The 17,146-nt window shown below is 38.7% G+C and overlaps 1 protein-coding gene across 4 annotated transcripts in view; it reads left to right on the top strand.

Moving 5' to 3' along the window:
- The window catches only part of LOC126277934 (YLP motif-containing protein 1), a 665,061-nt gene that overhangs the window by 525,988 nt on the left and 121,927 nt on the right, over positions 1–17,146 (top strand). For all 4 annotated transcript variants that reach the window (XR_007550623.1, XR_007550624.1, XM_049977517.1 and 1 more), the window contains exon 5: positions 11,299–11,529. Coding sequence is in view for 2 of the 4 variants with exons in the window: in XM_049977517.1 (XP_049833474.1) it covers positions 11,299–11,529 (231 nt within the window). In the remaining 2 variants the exon portion in view is untranslated. The remainder of the gene's footprint in view (positions 1–11,298; positions 11,530–17,146) is intronic.

Consider the following 17,146-nt stretch of genomic DNA (forward strand, 5'->3'; position numbering starts at 1 on the left):
CGGTCCCAGGTCGACGGGCACGTGCACCTTCCGCCGACAACATCGATGTACTGTGGAGACCTCACGCCCCACCTGTTGAGCAATTCGGCGATACGTCCACCCAGCCTCCCGCATGCCCACTATACGCCCACGCTCAAAGTCTGTCAACTGCACATACGGTTCACGTCCACGCTGTCGCGGCATGCTACCAGTGTTAAAGACTGCGATGGAGCTCCGTATGCCACGGCAAACTGGCTGACACTGACGGCGGCGGTGCACAAATGCTGCGCAGCTAGCGCCATTCGACGGCCAACACCGCGGTTCCTGGTGTGTCTGCTGTGCCGTGCGTGTGATCATTGCTTGTACAGGCCTCTCGCAGTGTCCGGAGCAAGTATGGTGGGTCTGACACACCGGTGTCAATGTGTTCTTTTTTCCATTTCTAGGAGTGTAGTAGTCACAAATGATGGGCAACGTGCAAACAGGTATGTTCGTCGCTATAGACAAGTCCAGACAAGCAACTGTTAAGGCTCACTACTAGCCATTCTTGTAGCACGCTCCGCGAATACGTTCCTGTAATGTCCCTACACTGAGCCGATACTGAGTACTAATGACTGTATACTGATTTTGTTTCTTTATTGTGATTCCATTCCCCTGCCGCATATGGGGCTGGAGAGGGCTGTCAGTGGCACAGTCCGCCACTCTTCAGCCAAGTGACATGGCAGCTAAAATAAGAATAAAATGTTACACACATAAGATGATAAAAAAGGGGAACATAAAACAGAGTAAAGGGAGAAAATAGAAGTAAAAATAGACTGACAAGGAGACGTTCATGGGGGACAGTTAAAAAAGTCACCAGAAAGTTATAAAACACAATTGGCGATTCTTGAAACACAGAGAAGACCCTGAATGGACATGCACAGCTTAAAAGTCGGCCACAGTATTAAAAACACTCCAGAACAACACACTTAAAACCCACTTGTAGCACACACGACGAAGAATAAAACTGCCAGGTGGGACCTGCCGAGGGAAAGGTCAGAGAGGATGGAAAAGGAGGGGAGAGCAAGGGGCGGCAGGGGAAGCGGCGGGATGAAGACAGTAGGGGCGTCACTGGGTACACGAAGAGGCAGGAGACATGTGGGGTGGGAGATGTAGAGGGAAGACAGGGCGGGAGGGAGTGCAGACACTGAAAGGGTGCACAAGAGAGGGAGGGGGAGTAGGAGGGGGAAGCCGCTCAGGAGAAGAGAGGGGGAGGAGAGGGAGCCCTGAGGAGGAGGCAGGAAGATGGGGTTAGAGTTGCTAGGAAGGGTAGATGACAGGGCAAAGATAATCATCCAGGAGGCGTACATGGTGGAAGCTGCCTTGGGAAAGGAGTTGGTAAAGGAGGCAGAGGATGTGGAGATGTAGAGAGGGTGGGACACAACAGTAAAGGCACGGCAACTGGTTTGGGAGGGGGGGGGGAGGAAGAGACTGTATACTGAGCCAATCTGAGCACTATGTACAGCCGAGGCTGGCAGGAGTGGCGCTTATATTCCCTTCTTGCAGAGGTCGCTCCTGTTGTGGCACTGTCCTTGACAGCTGGCTATTCGCTGACGTTTCCTCTCGATCTTCTCCGAACTTCTGTTATTTCCCTCTTTGTTCCAGCACTTGTGGTTATGCCAGAACATATGTGGATGTTGCTATACAATGACTTTTGTGAATTTGGTGCACATGTACATCTCAACCTAGATCAGAGGCGATTAACCCAGACAGCACATGTGGCATAGGATACGGCTGTTCAGCCACTGGCGCAAGAGAGCTGCAACACAATGTCGTTCGAGCATCGGACACCAGTCGCTTGAGGGTATGCCACCATTGTACTTCGTTATGCCCTGCCCACTGCTGCAAACTGGAACGCAGCCATGCGTGACTTCCAAGCAGCCAACCCCTATGCAATGGCTTTGGCAGTTACGCCGCCACTCTGGAGCGATTCTCGTCGCATTTTGTGTGATTTCATATTTAGTAATGTCTTATTTAAGTCTGGTGGTTTGCGACAAGCTGGCTGAAACAGTGGAGTGGCAACGGCGTCTATACAGTCCTTGGTGAAGAATTATCAAACAAACATGGTTCCTCGAATAACACAAATCCATACCAGCTATTGCAGCCCGACATTAAATTCCAGCCTAAATCTGTACTTCCCAAAATGGAAATGCTGTGTGGCTCGGGTCAACCACCGGATAGACCGTTCACCTGGTGCAAGTCTTTCAAGTTGACGCCACTGCGGCGACTTGCTTGTCGATGGGGATGAAATAATGATGATAAGAACAACACAACACGCAGTCCCTGAGCGGAGAAAATCTCCGACCCAGCCGGGAATTGAACCCCGGCTGTTAGGTATGACATTCCATCGCGCAGACCACTCAGCTACCGGGGGCGCACACTTCCCGAACTGAAGAACAAACACACTGTGAAGAACACACTAGGCCAGTAGCAAATATCCGCTGCCAACAATGCTTCTATCGACTTCTGTAGTGAGCAGAGTACTCTCACAGAAGCAGTCCGAGAAAACATTTTTTTACCAAGCTTACTGCCAGAGATGGAAAGAGTGACTACTGAAGCACTATTCTTGGTTGTCGGCATTCTAAACTCCTCCAGTTTATCACATTTATCATCCCACAAACGACTTCATGTGCATCACCTCACAGAGGAATGTGTAACCTCAATTATAGATGGCACAACCCGCAAAATATAAACCTCCCACGAATGTCAGTATCCATCAGTTATTTTGTCGCTATGTAATGCTTGCAATCCAAATACCTGATTCCGAGAACTCACATCGTTATTTTTAATTTCTTTATATTCAAAATAGTGTTGAATTGTATCGTATGTAATTGGTGTACATTTACCGGGTGGTTACAATTAAACTGACGGCATGCCAAGTGCTGCAGTGCGGATTGTATACATCGCAGGATGTTGAAGCGTCATAGGTATGTTCATTACTCGGTGCGCTAGCGTAGTATGCCGCTACCAGGTGAAAATATAGCCCTAGAAGTGGTCAGAATGTTTCCTGTTTTGACGTCAATATGCTGTTTGTCGCTTGGCGATCCGTATTGACTTCTTTTGCGAAGTGATTGTTGGTGTTAAGCAGGGTCGGGCATGACATCCCAAACTGCATGCGTGCACGATGTGTGGGCCTCGATGTGCTCGGTCTGTCGCGGTTTTGTTGGGTACTTCGCGGAAGTACTCGATAATGACGCGACATTCTATTCAGCAGGGTGATGCGGCGTTGTTTGTTCATGAAAATTCTTAGTGTCTGTTATGCAGTCGCATAATCGCCAGGCAGCGCAAATATGTTTTAGAACGGCAGTGCACAACAACCCACAAGGAATTGAAAGATTTAATTGACGATGAAAGAGAAAACAAGTTGGCTGACCTAAAGAGATGCTCTGCTACACAGTGAGCCGATCTCAACGATAAAATCATTGTGTTTGTGCCGTTTCTATTTATACATATGTTCTTGCAGAAATCCGGTGATCATATAGTCCGTTCTGTTGTATCTTATTTCTAGTCGGCAACCATCTGCAGCGGCCCGCCGTTGAAAGCAAGCTGCAAAAACAGCGCTCTGAATTATCAGATCTGATAAATCTTTCAGCTATGGCGAGTTCATTATGGAGTGCATTGTTCACAGAGCAGAACTCGTGGTGGCATTAGAGGTACGAAAGCCTTCCGAAATTAGTATTTCACGACAAATAACTTGTCGCATAGCTGACATGGCAAAGCAAAAGCAAAATATCCATAAACTTCGACATGGAAAGACTGTCACGAGATAAATTATTACGTCACGGTTTTCACAATAACAGACAATTAAAATTAACAGTTGTACACAATAATTGCATTAATCTTTCAAGGACCAAGTCTGCTTGAATACGTCAGTGTTCTGACAGAATAAATACAGTTTGAAAGCTAGTGAGATAAATAGCCGAAAATGAAACAAATGCTTCTTGACAAATGAATTATAATTTGAATCACCACAGCACAAGAATTACAAGATCCAGATCCCAGGGAAGCAGCTACCAGGAAGACGTCACTCATCTCTCAAAAGGAGGACGATTCTTTTCAGCTAACAACGCTAGATAAAAAAAAAAAGAGGTTAGTGGTCAAGCACGACTCAACCAAATCCGTAGTTCAAACTTTAAATTGCCCTATCAGGATGCTCAGTCTCTTTATAATAAGCTGAATGAAAAAGAAATCTTGTTAAACGATTTGAATGATACTTCTGATTTATGTTTCACTGAGCACTGGTTGAACAGTAACATGTTAGAACTGACACACTTACCTCAGTTCAGATTAGCAGGTACATTTTGTTGCAAAATAATCAGGAATGGTGGTAGCTGCATTTATGTCAAAAAATTAATCAATATAACCAGATATGATAATTATCCAGAGAAAGAGACGTAGAACCGTCAAAGTAAAATACAGTTATCATCTGTGTGGCGATAAAAAAAGTTTTTCATAATAATATGGGAGAGCTGTTGGAGAATTTCAACACTCTCAAGAAAAATATCTTCATATGCAGAGATTTCAGTCTTGATTTCTCCAAACTGAATAAATTTAAAGATGAAATTAAAGATCTACTGAAGTCCTTTAAATGAAAACCAATTGTAACTTACCCAACTTGTACAATTAGTACTTCTACAGCAACCATTGATCAGGTTTTTGTAAGTACAGATAAATATACCTGCAACACACATTGTAAACATTGGTATTTGTGATCACCGTGCCAAAATACTAACAACAGCTGTTCCAGGAGACATAAAATCCCAAAAAACTGGAGCTAATGTCAGGTAGTTCAATGATGAAAATGTAGATTACCTTTGTTCTCTCTTGCGAACAGCCAACTGGAATGATGTTCACAGATAAAATAACACAGATGACAAGTTCGCTAAATCTATTGTCACATATAAACATTTTTGTGAAATAGATTTTTGTAAACAAACATCAGTAATAAATTCAATGCAGAATCAAATTGATGGATCGCAGCAGGAATAAAAATATTGCACCAGAACAAAAGAGAATTATATGAATACCCAGTCCCAGTTTTATTAATTATTTTAAATGATATAGTGGATTTGTAGCAAGTTATATCAAAAGCAAAGAAGATGGAAAACAACAATCAAATCGAAAATTACAGGATCAAGACTAAAGCAACCTGGAATGTCATCAAAAAAGTAACAGGTACTACTTTTTAGACCACAACATAGAATTTAATGAAAATAACAAAAAAATAACTGACCTTACAGATGTAGCTAATTTAACAGCAACTTTTCAGATACACCACAACACCTGATTACTAAAAATTACAGCTCAGAAACAGACAGCAGTACACTACATTCAGATTCAAATATTTGTACAGGAACTCTATTCATGTCTCCAATAACACTCAAGTAATTGTTTACGGTCATTAAAAGATTATCCAATAAATATTCAACTGTTGCTGATGAAATACCAACTATTATCATCAAAGCAAGTGCAGTGTTAATAATAGAACTGTTATTAGATATTGTCAATCATCATTAAGAGTGTAAAAGTGAGGAGACAAATTTGCAGCTGCAAACTGTAGGCCTGTATCAGTACTGTCAGACTTTGGCAAGATTCTTGAAAAACTGATTCCTAGAAGACTAACAGCTTTCCTAAATAAAGATATGATAGTAAGTGATATGCAACATGGGTTCAGAAAAGGCAGATCAACCCAGTCAGCTAGTTTTACATTACTAGATGAACTCTAAGAGCAGTAAATAATAGGCAACATGTTTCTGTCATATTCCTTGACCATAGTAAAGCTTTTAATGTAATTGATCATTACATTCTGTTGCAGAAGCGACATAATTACGGACTACGAGACATACCAAACAGATGGATCCACTCCTACCTGTATGATTGTCAACAGAACACTTAAATAAAATACAAGATATAAAAATGCAGTCAATTTCTAATTTTCATAGTAATGCACAAAAAAATCAGATACGGAATCCCTCAAGAGTCAGTCCTTAGGCCCATTTGTTTCATTCTTTATGTGAATGATCAATAACAATAATTAACTAAAGGGATAACAGTACTTTTTGCAGATGACACAAATATCCTAATTAAGTCATGTGCTGAAGACAGCCTACAAAAACAACTGCAGATGTAGTACATGATTAACACAATGGTTTAGAACAAATAAAATAATAATTTGTTCTGAAAAAACTGTGTCAATCAATTTCGAGACTTTCACAGGAACACCATCTGGCAAGACTGATTTTTAACATTGATGGAAAAACTGTCTCATCTGTGAATATGACAAAATTTTTGGGTACACCTATCCAGGATAATCTGAAATGGGAGAAACACATGAATAATGTAAATAAAAAATTAAATACTCTTACATACACTGTAAGACTCCTCCTGTAGAATTCAGGACATGCATTAGTGGTCACAATGTACCACAGTAGTACCCATTCACTACTGATGTATGGAACTATATTTTGGGGGAACTCTATATGCAGCAGAAAAATATGTGGGCTACAAAGAAAGATTGTTAGCATAATAACACATGATAAATACAGAGATTCATGTAGACCAATATTTATAAGTCTCAGCATACTGCCCCTTCCTTATTTATATATATGTCTAAAGTACTAATCTTCATAAAAATAAGCATTTTAAAAGAAGACAGTATCTTCAGGCATAATTATGATTTCCATGCTCATGGTACTAGGTGGAAGTATTACCTGGATGTCAATACAGAAAGTACAAATATTTGTAGTGGTGGTCTGTGTCATACTGGAATTATATAATCACATTCCATTCTATCTGAAACAGATATTAAATTTATCTAAGTTTAAAGTGAAACTAAAGGAGTACTTGCTTGACCACTGCTTCTATTCTTTTTCTGGCTTTTTGGAGCACCAAGAAAATACATTGTAAATGATCACATAATTATTTTTAATCATACTATGTTATTAGTATTCAGCATGTACTAATTGTTGTTTTCTAAATCACAGTATGTATAAACTTGTATGTACTACATAAAACCTGACTTATCCTATATCACTTATAAAAACTCTGCACTTAATCATGATTTACAGCATGAATAAAGAAATACAAATACAAATAACTGACAATCATAGCAAGTTTGTTGCATTCTCGATTGCTGTGGATGATTTGATCGACATTTTGGACATGACACAACCTGAATGTATGCTGTGGAGTCAACATAAATTTGCACATGACAGAATAAATGTTAGATTTGGTGGCAATGAAAGACACAAAGAGAGCAATTGACTTGCTGCAAACTGTTGAAGAGGCAATTGAAGCCATTGGCCTGAAATGAGGCATGTTTATCTCAGTTACCATTGATTCAGCGCCAGCAATGTGAGGGGCACAAAATAGGCTCATAGCATTGTTACACAAAAACTACAATGACACCTGATCATTACAAGTTTTATGTACCCATTCACAATGCAGAACTTCAAGAAATTATGAAGCAGATTCACCATTGCTAGACGTTCCTTATCCTTCATTTGACTTATTCATTAGTGAAATATCTGCCCTTAAAACCATCAAATAAGAGCAATCATGTCTTTTTTGCCATACAAATAAAAGTGGGATTTTGCAGCTCATGCTTCAATAATTGGCCTGGAAAGTGGCACACCTTTACTTTGCTTTATTAAAAGCCATCTATAAACACATTAATCAAGTTCACTGTCATTTCATGGTTTCACCCCTTTTCTTTACTTCCCCACATCTACACGACTACCTGCAATTCACAATTGAGTACCTGGGCAGAGTGTTCATCGAGCCACTTTCACACTATTTCGCTACCGTTCTATTCTTGAAAAGCCCATGGGAAAAACGACACATAAACCTTTCTGCACATGCTGTGATTTCTCTTATTCTATTACAGTGAACATTTCTCTCTGTGGCAGTAGACGCCAACAAAATATTTTCAGATTTGTAGAAGAAAGTTGGTGATATAAATTTCATGAAAAATCTTCATGCAATGAAAAAGTCTTTGTTTTAATGATTTCCACTCAAATTTGGGTATCATATCCATGGCACTCTCTCCTGTATTTAAGGATAACACAAAATCAGCTGCCATTATTCGAATTTTTTGATTTCCTCCACCAGTCAATGTGATGCAGATCCCACATGGTGCAGCAATACCCTAGAAGAGGACAGATAAGTGTAAAGTAGGCAGGTTCTTCAGTACTTGTGCATCTATTACATCTTCTAAGGGTGCCAGACATCACTTTTGTTTTACTTGATGACTACAAAATGTGACCTTTATGACAGCAAATTACACAACTAACACAGTACTCTATAGGCACAAGTGTTAATTAGAAGTCTCTTATGGGGAACAGTGTGAAAAGTCATCTGGAAATCAAAAGATATGAAAGCAATTTGACATCTTCCATCGATAGTGCTCATTACTTTGTCAGTATAAAGAGCTAGTGGTGTTAAACAAGAAAGATGTTTTTTAAATCTGTGTTAACTATCTGTTAATAAATCTTTTTCTTCAGTGTAATTCATAAAGTTCAAATACAATACGAGGTCTGTTCAACAAATTCCATAACTTCGTCCACAAATTCTTATAGGCTTACATTTTATTTATTGTGCATGGTCTCCTGCGAAATACTCATCTCCACAATGACACACCACTCCCAGTACCATTTCCACTTCAGGAAGCAGTCTTTATGCACCTATTGCTGGATCGCACTGTGTGCCATTTGTAAATTTTCTTTTATCTTGTCTGTCATTGCAAATCTTTATCCTTTCAATGCGATTTTCGAGTTTAGAAAATAAAAAATAAATAAAAAAGAAAAACCCAATGGGTCAGGTCTGGAGAGTACAGAGGATGATGTAGCACAGTGATTTTGTTTTTTGTGCAATAGACACACATCAACAGAGATGACTGTGCAGGTGGGTTATAGTGATGCAAGAGTAATGAATTGCCTCACCACATTTCAGGCTTTTCCCTCTCATATTTTCTCACAAATGTCACAACACATCCCGATAACACCATCAATTAACAATTTGTCCCTGTGACATGAATTCATGATGACCTAATCCTTCACAGTCAAAGAAAACTATTTGCATGGCTTTGACATTTGACCTGACCTGACGAGCTTTTTTATTATTGTCGTGGAGAACCTTTCCCTATCCATTCTGAAGACTGAACCATGGTCTCAATATCATAACTGTAGACACACATCTCATTGCCAGTTCTCATCTGCACACTCCAAAAGCTCTTTCAGCTTGCAAGGTGAAGGTCTTTCTGGTCTTGATTCATAAGCCATGGGACAAATTTGCAGCAACATGATCATTCGAAGATGCTGTGTCAGGATTTCATGACATGATCCAGCTGAAATTTTAAATCATTCTGCAACCTCTCTGTCAAGTCTTTGATTGGCATGCACAGTTTTGTTAACATTCCTGACATGAGCGTCATCGGTAAACATCAAAAGGCATCCCGAAAGAGGGTTATCTTTAACATCCATCTGGCCATTTTTAAACCGTGTGCAGCATTTGTAACACTGAGTATGGCTTAATCACTGCAGCCTTTCTGCATTATTTAGTGTGTCTCTGTAAAGCTTTTCTGGAGTTTCACACAAAATGTAATGCAGATATGTTGCTTCTCTGCATCCTGAAATTCGCAAAATGTGTGACTTTACGTTCTACTCCATGTGGCACTGAACAATAACTAACAGACATGCAACAATGGAACATACAGCTGCTACACATAAAACACAGCCATGTGCAGAGGTGTCAAGCACATTTTGTTCCAACACACCAGTGGCAAGAAATTGTGAAAGTTCTGGAATTTTTCAAACGGACTTCATGTGTGTTCCAGAATCCTACTGTAAATCAACATTAGTGACATAGTTCTGTAATGCATTGGATTAGTGCTATTTCATTTCTTGAGTATTGCCTTTGTATCACCATGTTTCACACGATCAATTATTTTTAGTTTATCACTCACTGAATATCTTTTTCATTTCTGCAAAACACTGTAAAACTCTCTCTCTCTCTCTCTCTCTCTCTCTCTCTCTCTCTCTCTCTCTCTCTCTCTCTCTCTCACACACACACACACACACACACACACACACACACACACACACACACACACACACACACAGAGAGAGAGAGAGAGAGAGAGAGAGAGAGAGAGAGAGAGAGAGAGAGAGAGGCTTTTATTGTATTTGGAGGGTGAAATGCACCACCTAGCATCTTGCTCAATAGTTTAAGGCATCACTCTTCTTGAAGAGTAGCTAGATTCTGTTCAATGTGTAGCTATACAGAGTTTGCTCTTTGCATTGACAACATATTAAATTAGGGGATAATATTTATGATTGATTTTACTATTTCTGTGTTATCTGAATGTTGCAAATATTGTGCTTTCACATATTATACAAACATACGCAAACTATATATTATGTATATTAAATACAAACTGTATATAGAAATTAAAATTAAACTTATACAAGGTAAAATATTAGTGCTTTTAAAAAATTACACAAACTGGAACTAAAGAGCACCTACATCCTACATTCTATGCAGCATCTGAATGTATGTGCTAATACAGTATCAGAGTGAGTTCAAAACCTTAAATGATATGTGATTTCTTACCAACTCATTCACTTTCATGCATTTAGAGTACATTTGTATTTCACTAGTAACTATATATTAGATCCTTACATTTAATGACCTTTTTTCATGTTGATAAACTGGCACTACTTTAAATCATAGATTTCTTCAAGAGTTCTAGGTTAATTATTTTCAGAATAGGATCAAAACATATTAATAATCATTACATATTTCAACCCACTCAGAATTTTTAAACAAAGTCCAAAATGTTTTGTCATGTCTCATTAAACAGCACTATTGTTTTCTTTCGTTGTTTCTGACTTGTTGACCCTGGTCATATTACACGCCTTGTTTTTATATTCTATCTCTTGAAAATTTGCATCATTGCATTCATATTTGACATTAGATATGTTATTGAAAGAAAAATCAGATGCCAAGAATCACAGCAATTTGGTGACTTGTAAGAAAGTTTGAATACTGCTGGTAGAGAGTCCCCTCTTTTAGACTGTACCTATTAATTGTTTCATTATACTTAAAGTTATGCATGTTTATATATGCCAGTACAGTTTCTGGTAAAAGTATGATTATTCAAGAAATTAAGATGTACTTTCCATTTAGATCACAGAGTAAATTTATTACTGATCCAGGCAGGAAATACCCTGCAGTCGATCTGGCTGTTCTCATGTAACTTTGAAAACCTATTTTACTTTACTGTAGCCACAACAATACCACCACCACCTCCACCACCACCGCCAACGCTCAGTCCCCCAGTATACCAACAAGTGGAAATGCATCCTGAAGCACCACCAGTTCGCTATGGACCTTCACAGCAGCAGCTGCCCTCTCAAGTTCATAAGCAGCAGATCCTGCAGGGAGATGAAAGGCAAACACAGCACATGCAACAGCAACCACTTCATGCCTACCAGTATCAGTCTGCTAGTCACATCCGTGAGTAAAGTAAAAATGGTTAATAGTGTGGCAATGAATAGAGGACATTGAAATATGTCATTTTTGTTAATAAAGGAAATTAGTTCCAAATATTAGTCTGTGAATGTGTTCCAATTCAACAAATGTTTCCTGATTGGTTTGCGTGGACGGTCATTATTAATACTATGTTTTGGCAGAGCCATCTTCAAATACTCATCAAGCATAATTCACGTACAGGGTGTTTATAAGTTTGTTGTACAAAAGTAACATTTGATTGTGAAAAAAGTGAATAACTTACAGAAATGTTTGATATAGCATTGACTGCAGTATATCTCCAAGTTTTATTTACAGATGTTGAGCGTGGCTAACTTTTTATAACACTACAAATGTCCCATCTGTAATCAATTTCCTTGATGTCTTGATGTACAGTGGCAACTTCTTGTGTTATCCATTGTCACAGCTCAGTGATTTATCCAGAAAACAGAGGAACAGGCATTGTCTTTAATGTAAGCCCACTGAAGTCTGGTGGGGTTAATTCAGGTGATCACAGTGGCCAGGATATTGTTGCACCACATCCAATCCAAGGCAGCAAATTCCTGTGGAGGTACGGGATGTCTTCACAAAGATAATGTCATGGTATGCTGTCTTGCTGTAAAATAAATTCTGTGCCCATATTATGTTGTAACTGAGCCATCAAGTAATGTTCAAGCATGTCTAGGTATGATATGCCAGTTTGAGCTGACTTGGCAGAAAAGACAGGACTGTAAGTCTTGTTACAGCTTACAGCACAAGAAATGTTTACCTTAGTTGAGTCCTGAAAGTGTTCAATTATGTGACATGGTTTGTACTCACCCCACATCTGAACGTGCTGACTCACTTTCCTGCAGGTATGAAAGGTGTCCCCACCAATGAACACAGTTTTATTAAGAAAATCATCATCAGTCTGTATTTTGTTAAACATTTATACAGAAAACTCAGCTCATTTTTCTTTGTCAGTTTGTCTTAAAGCCTGCAACAGTTTCAGGTAGTAGGAGCTGAATGCAGGCATTTCCATAATACCATTCACACTGTAAAGCAAGCAATATTCGATTCTAATCTGGCACAGCTCTTTGAGTTACCCAGACTACAAATATAAGATTGCCAAATTTGTTCAGCTGCTGTCACAGATTGCTGGCTGACCTTGACCCAGCAGTTTCAGTGAAATGATTGTACAATCTGTAACAGTTTGAATTGAGGTGGTGGCTTGCAATGTTTAGTCTGGAATCATCTCTGAACTGTAGTAATGGATTTGGATTCATGAAAGCATAAGCAATGCTGTGCACACTCCAACTGTTATGGCTCCATTATGACTTTTGGAATAACTTTTACATGCATGGCACCTAGTGGGAATGTCAGAAACTAACAGTGTTCGGTGGAAATAAAACTTGAAGCTATAGTGTATACAGTGCTGTATCAACCATTTCTGTGACTTGTTTAGCCTTTTCACAATTAAAGGTTACTTTCATATAATGAATTTATGAACACTGTATTATAAGTGCTGAGTCAAATAGCTTCCACACAGAAGATGAAGCAGCAATTGCCCTCATGTGTTGTTTCTCTAATTATGTATTTTTGTCATGCAAGTTTCATGTAATTCACCCACATCCAGCATTACTGTCAAAGATGTTGCTATGCATAATAGTATTGTACAATCCTGAACAGCAAATAATTTACAGTCATCAGAGTGCTGACATTGTGATACTAAATATACAAAGTAATATATTTGCAATCATAGAACACTAAAGTAAATAAATACTTGGGGTAATCCATTTATAGTGGGGAACAACTTAATAAAAACTGATTGGTCAGTCAATCAGGTCTGGGAGTAGCAAGATGTACAGAGTAAATAAAATCTGTGTGAGTTTTATGAAATAATATATATTGCAACAGTCACTTGTTACTAATATTTTATTAGCATGATGCCTTTTGGCAGCATGCTGCCATCATCAGATGCACTTGCAGTTACTATTACAGTGTAATTAATATGATGTGAGGTTAGTTTCCTTTGCTGTGAGGTTATGTTTTGAAAAAGATACCTGTTCAGGAAGATAAATATGTTACAGTTTGTACATTAAATAATAAGAATGATTAGTCATTTTTGAAGTGTGTTTACTTACATTTTTTTTATATTTTCATTGTCTGACACATACAGCACAGTAACATACAACACTTTCACAATTATTTGTTTACATGAATCTGAACAGTCTTAAAAGCTAACATAAACTGGTTTCTATTTATAAACCAATAGTATACCTTGAAGATGAAACCTTTATATCTAGAACTATTTAAGTTATGGCAAAGATTAGGTGAGTAGTTGGTAAAGACAGTTTTTTTCCCACATTCGGTAGCTGTTCAGGATGTTCTTTTGATGTCCAGCATTTCAAGCAGACAGTTTTTGCCCATTGTACATGATGTGCAATATGGTGTAAATTGCTTATAAAAAGCACTTGGGTTTCCAGCTGGGTTGCTACTACTCATCCTTCTTGCTTGCAAAGAGTCTTTTTTTCTTAGCAGAGAGCAGAATGTGCCATAATATTGAAAATAACCTCAGAATCGGGAAACATTACATATGGAGTGCTGTAAGGATTGGTACTGGGTTCTAAGCTACATACATTATCTTTCAATGACTTTAAGAGGCAGCTTGGAAGCTGTAATGTTTTGTGTAAGTTTAAAGTTGAGGGGGGGGGGGGGAGGGGGGGGGGGAGAGTGGAAAGGAAAGGAAAGGGAAGGGACTATTGATGTCAACTGCATCAGGAATTTATGCAGAATCAGTGATAACAAGTGAAAATATCTGCTGGGCTGGGGTTCAACCCTGGGATCTCCTGCTTCTTAGGCAGTTGCATTAACCACTGTGCCATACAGACTCAGCATCAATTGCACAGACTACCTCAGCATGCCCCTCAGCCGACCCACATTTCCATCTGATGGCACCTATCTGCAGTCTTCTATGCTCACTACTTTGAGATTCCTGCAGGTCGGACATAATTGTGCATCTGCAATGAAGGTGGTGGTTTCATTGCTCATCAAGGTGAATGAATCCACCATCTTCACTGTGGATGCATGATAATGATTGACCTCCTGGAAGAATCTCAAACTAGTGCCAACAGAGGCATGGACAGGAAATGTAGATAGGTGGCACTAGATGGGTATGCATGTTGGGTGAGATAGTCTGTGCAGTTGTGATAAGCAATTTGTCAGGGTGGTGGAGCATTAATATGACTGCCTAGTAATCAGGAGATCCTGGATTTGAATCCTGGTCTGGCACACATTTTCACTCACCACTGTTGATCTGCATAAAGTCCCGATACAGCTGATATCAATAGCCCTTTCCTTTCATTTCCTTTCCTATCTCTCCCCCTCCTCCTTCAACATACATAATATGTATCACAGCTTCAGATTTCATCTGGTGTCTCTTCTTTTGGACATGTTTGAAAGAACAGACACCATGCATTCATGCAACTGTTCTAACGGTTTGGATGACTTGAAGTGTTGAAGTATGTATGCAAATTTCAAAGTATTTTATGAGACGACTTACTTGAGGTGTTTTACCAGACTTTCCTGCTGGCTGGCCTGCTGCTGCAAATTCTCTTTCACTTCTCTGAAGAATGCTGCTAGATACAGGAATTTCTTAAAACTCTTTCTACTTATACAGATAAGTAGATATAACAAGTTTCATTTGCTTCAATTAGTGACATATATTTTAACTTTTGACATTTTACAAATTCCACACATCACATAAATAAATACTGTTTTGTAAGCCTCTTGTGTCTCCAAGCATTACAAACAAGATAAGTTACATATGAGAGAAAGTTGGCTTAAAAACCATGTTCATTCTCAACATGAAACAGAATACACTTCTTCCCTTTGCCAAGGCTAAGCCAAAAGTTTTTAATAGTTCTTTTTCAGCTAGTCACATTACTCTAACAATGGTCAAAACTCAATTAGAACAGATTAGCATAAACACTCCATGGTTCTTCTGTCCACTTTCACTAAACTTCCATGGATTGACCGACAAGTACTTGTTGGTGCAGTTCGACCACAACATGTACATTCTCCTTGCAACATATTTCCAACCTGCACACACAAACATGTGATACACAGTAGATAGGATTCCATTTTCTGCACTCATATCTAAAATATCATGTGTTTGAGATGGTAGAAGGCTGGTAGAAGGCTGAGTGGTTGTAGAATTTAACCAGAAATTCTTGAATCACTACACTGTAATGTTTGTTGAGAACACAAGCATATTAATCAAGACTCTCAACCATAATGTAGCAGACACAACTTAAATGATAGCTGAGCATGCCTGCAAATGTTTCACAGGTAACAGATTAATTCTTAATTTCTCAAAGATGTAAATTATACACTTCTAAACCAACAATCATGATCTGTTAGCACCAAAAGTGGATTCTAAAGGTCATACTAAATGAAAAATACTGTGTAAAGTTCCTTGTGATCCAACTGGAATAAAAGTTAGAATGGGAAAAAATACATCAATACACTAATCCTGAAACCCAGTTCAGTGTGTTATGCCTTTAGATGTGTCTCTCCTTGTGTTGACCTAAAGACAAGGATGTCACCTTATTTTGCATATTTTCACTCCCTGTTGTCTTCCAGAATTGTCTTCTAGGTGCAGTGAACATAAAGTAAATAAAATTTTTATTCAACAGAAGTGAGCAGTAAGCATATCGTCTAAATTAAGTAACTGTACCTCTTGCAGGAGCCTATTCTAGGATACTGGAATTGTGAAATTTCAGGTTTCCTTGGTGTGATTGAATAATAGTGTACTTGTGGGTGTCAAACTAAGTAGTTGTTTCTGTATTATGCACAATATTTTGATGACTGATTGAGATATCTTCTTCAGGTCTTGTGAATTTTGTTGTTATATGTACTTGCTGCCTGGACTCCAACCAGACTGTGAACTGTTTTTGGTCTCTTGGCATTACTTATAGCTGAGTTCAACCTATGATGTCCACTGTGCCCTTTAATGCTCTTTTGTTTTTCAGAGTCCTCACTGATTTCCATGAAATGCTCTTACTATCAGCATTTTCCTGCTCTGATGCATGCGATGCCCAGCAAGATATGAATAAATTGAGTGTCACACCTCAATTTTTGTTTGAACTGAAATCTTGTCCTAATTTATTGGGATTTTGATACTGTTATTTTAGCAAACTTCTTACTTATGTTGTCTCATGGTATCTGCAACATGATACTGGTCTCAACATATTTCATTTCATTATATTCCCGAAGCAATGCTCAATGACCATGAATTTTCTTGGTGGTTTAAGTCAGATGTGCCACTGATATCCTTATACCTTTCCTCAATTTTTCTAATAGTCTGCCACAGGGAGTAGTGTGGTCCTCACCCTCCTGTTTGAGACAGAGATTGTCTTTAACATTTCAGAAACGAATTTTTATATTTCCTGACAGAAGTGGAATACACTAGATGGGACCTACCAGTTGTTCCAGATATTGGTGATGCAATTACAGGTAAGCAGTCCTTGACTTTTCTCTTCTGTGTTAGTCTCACCCTCTTTCTCAGGCATTCTTGATTGGTACTACAACACCTGCTCAATTTATGGAAAATTTTATGAACAAA

This window comes from Schistocerca gregaria, chromosome 6, assembly GCF_023897955.1.
Source record: "Schistocerca gregaria isolate iqSchGreg1 chromosome 6, iqSchGreg1.2, whole genome shotgun sequence".
Classification (NCBI taxonomy): domain Eukaryota; kingdom Metazoa; phylum Arthropoda; class Insecta; order Orthoptera; family Acrididae; genus Schistocerca; species Schistocerca gregaria.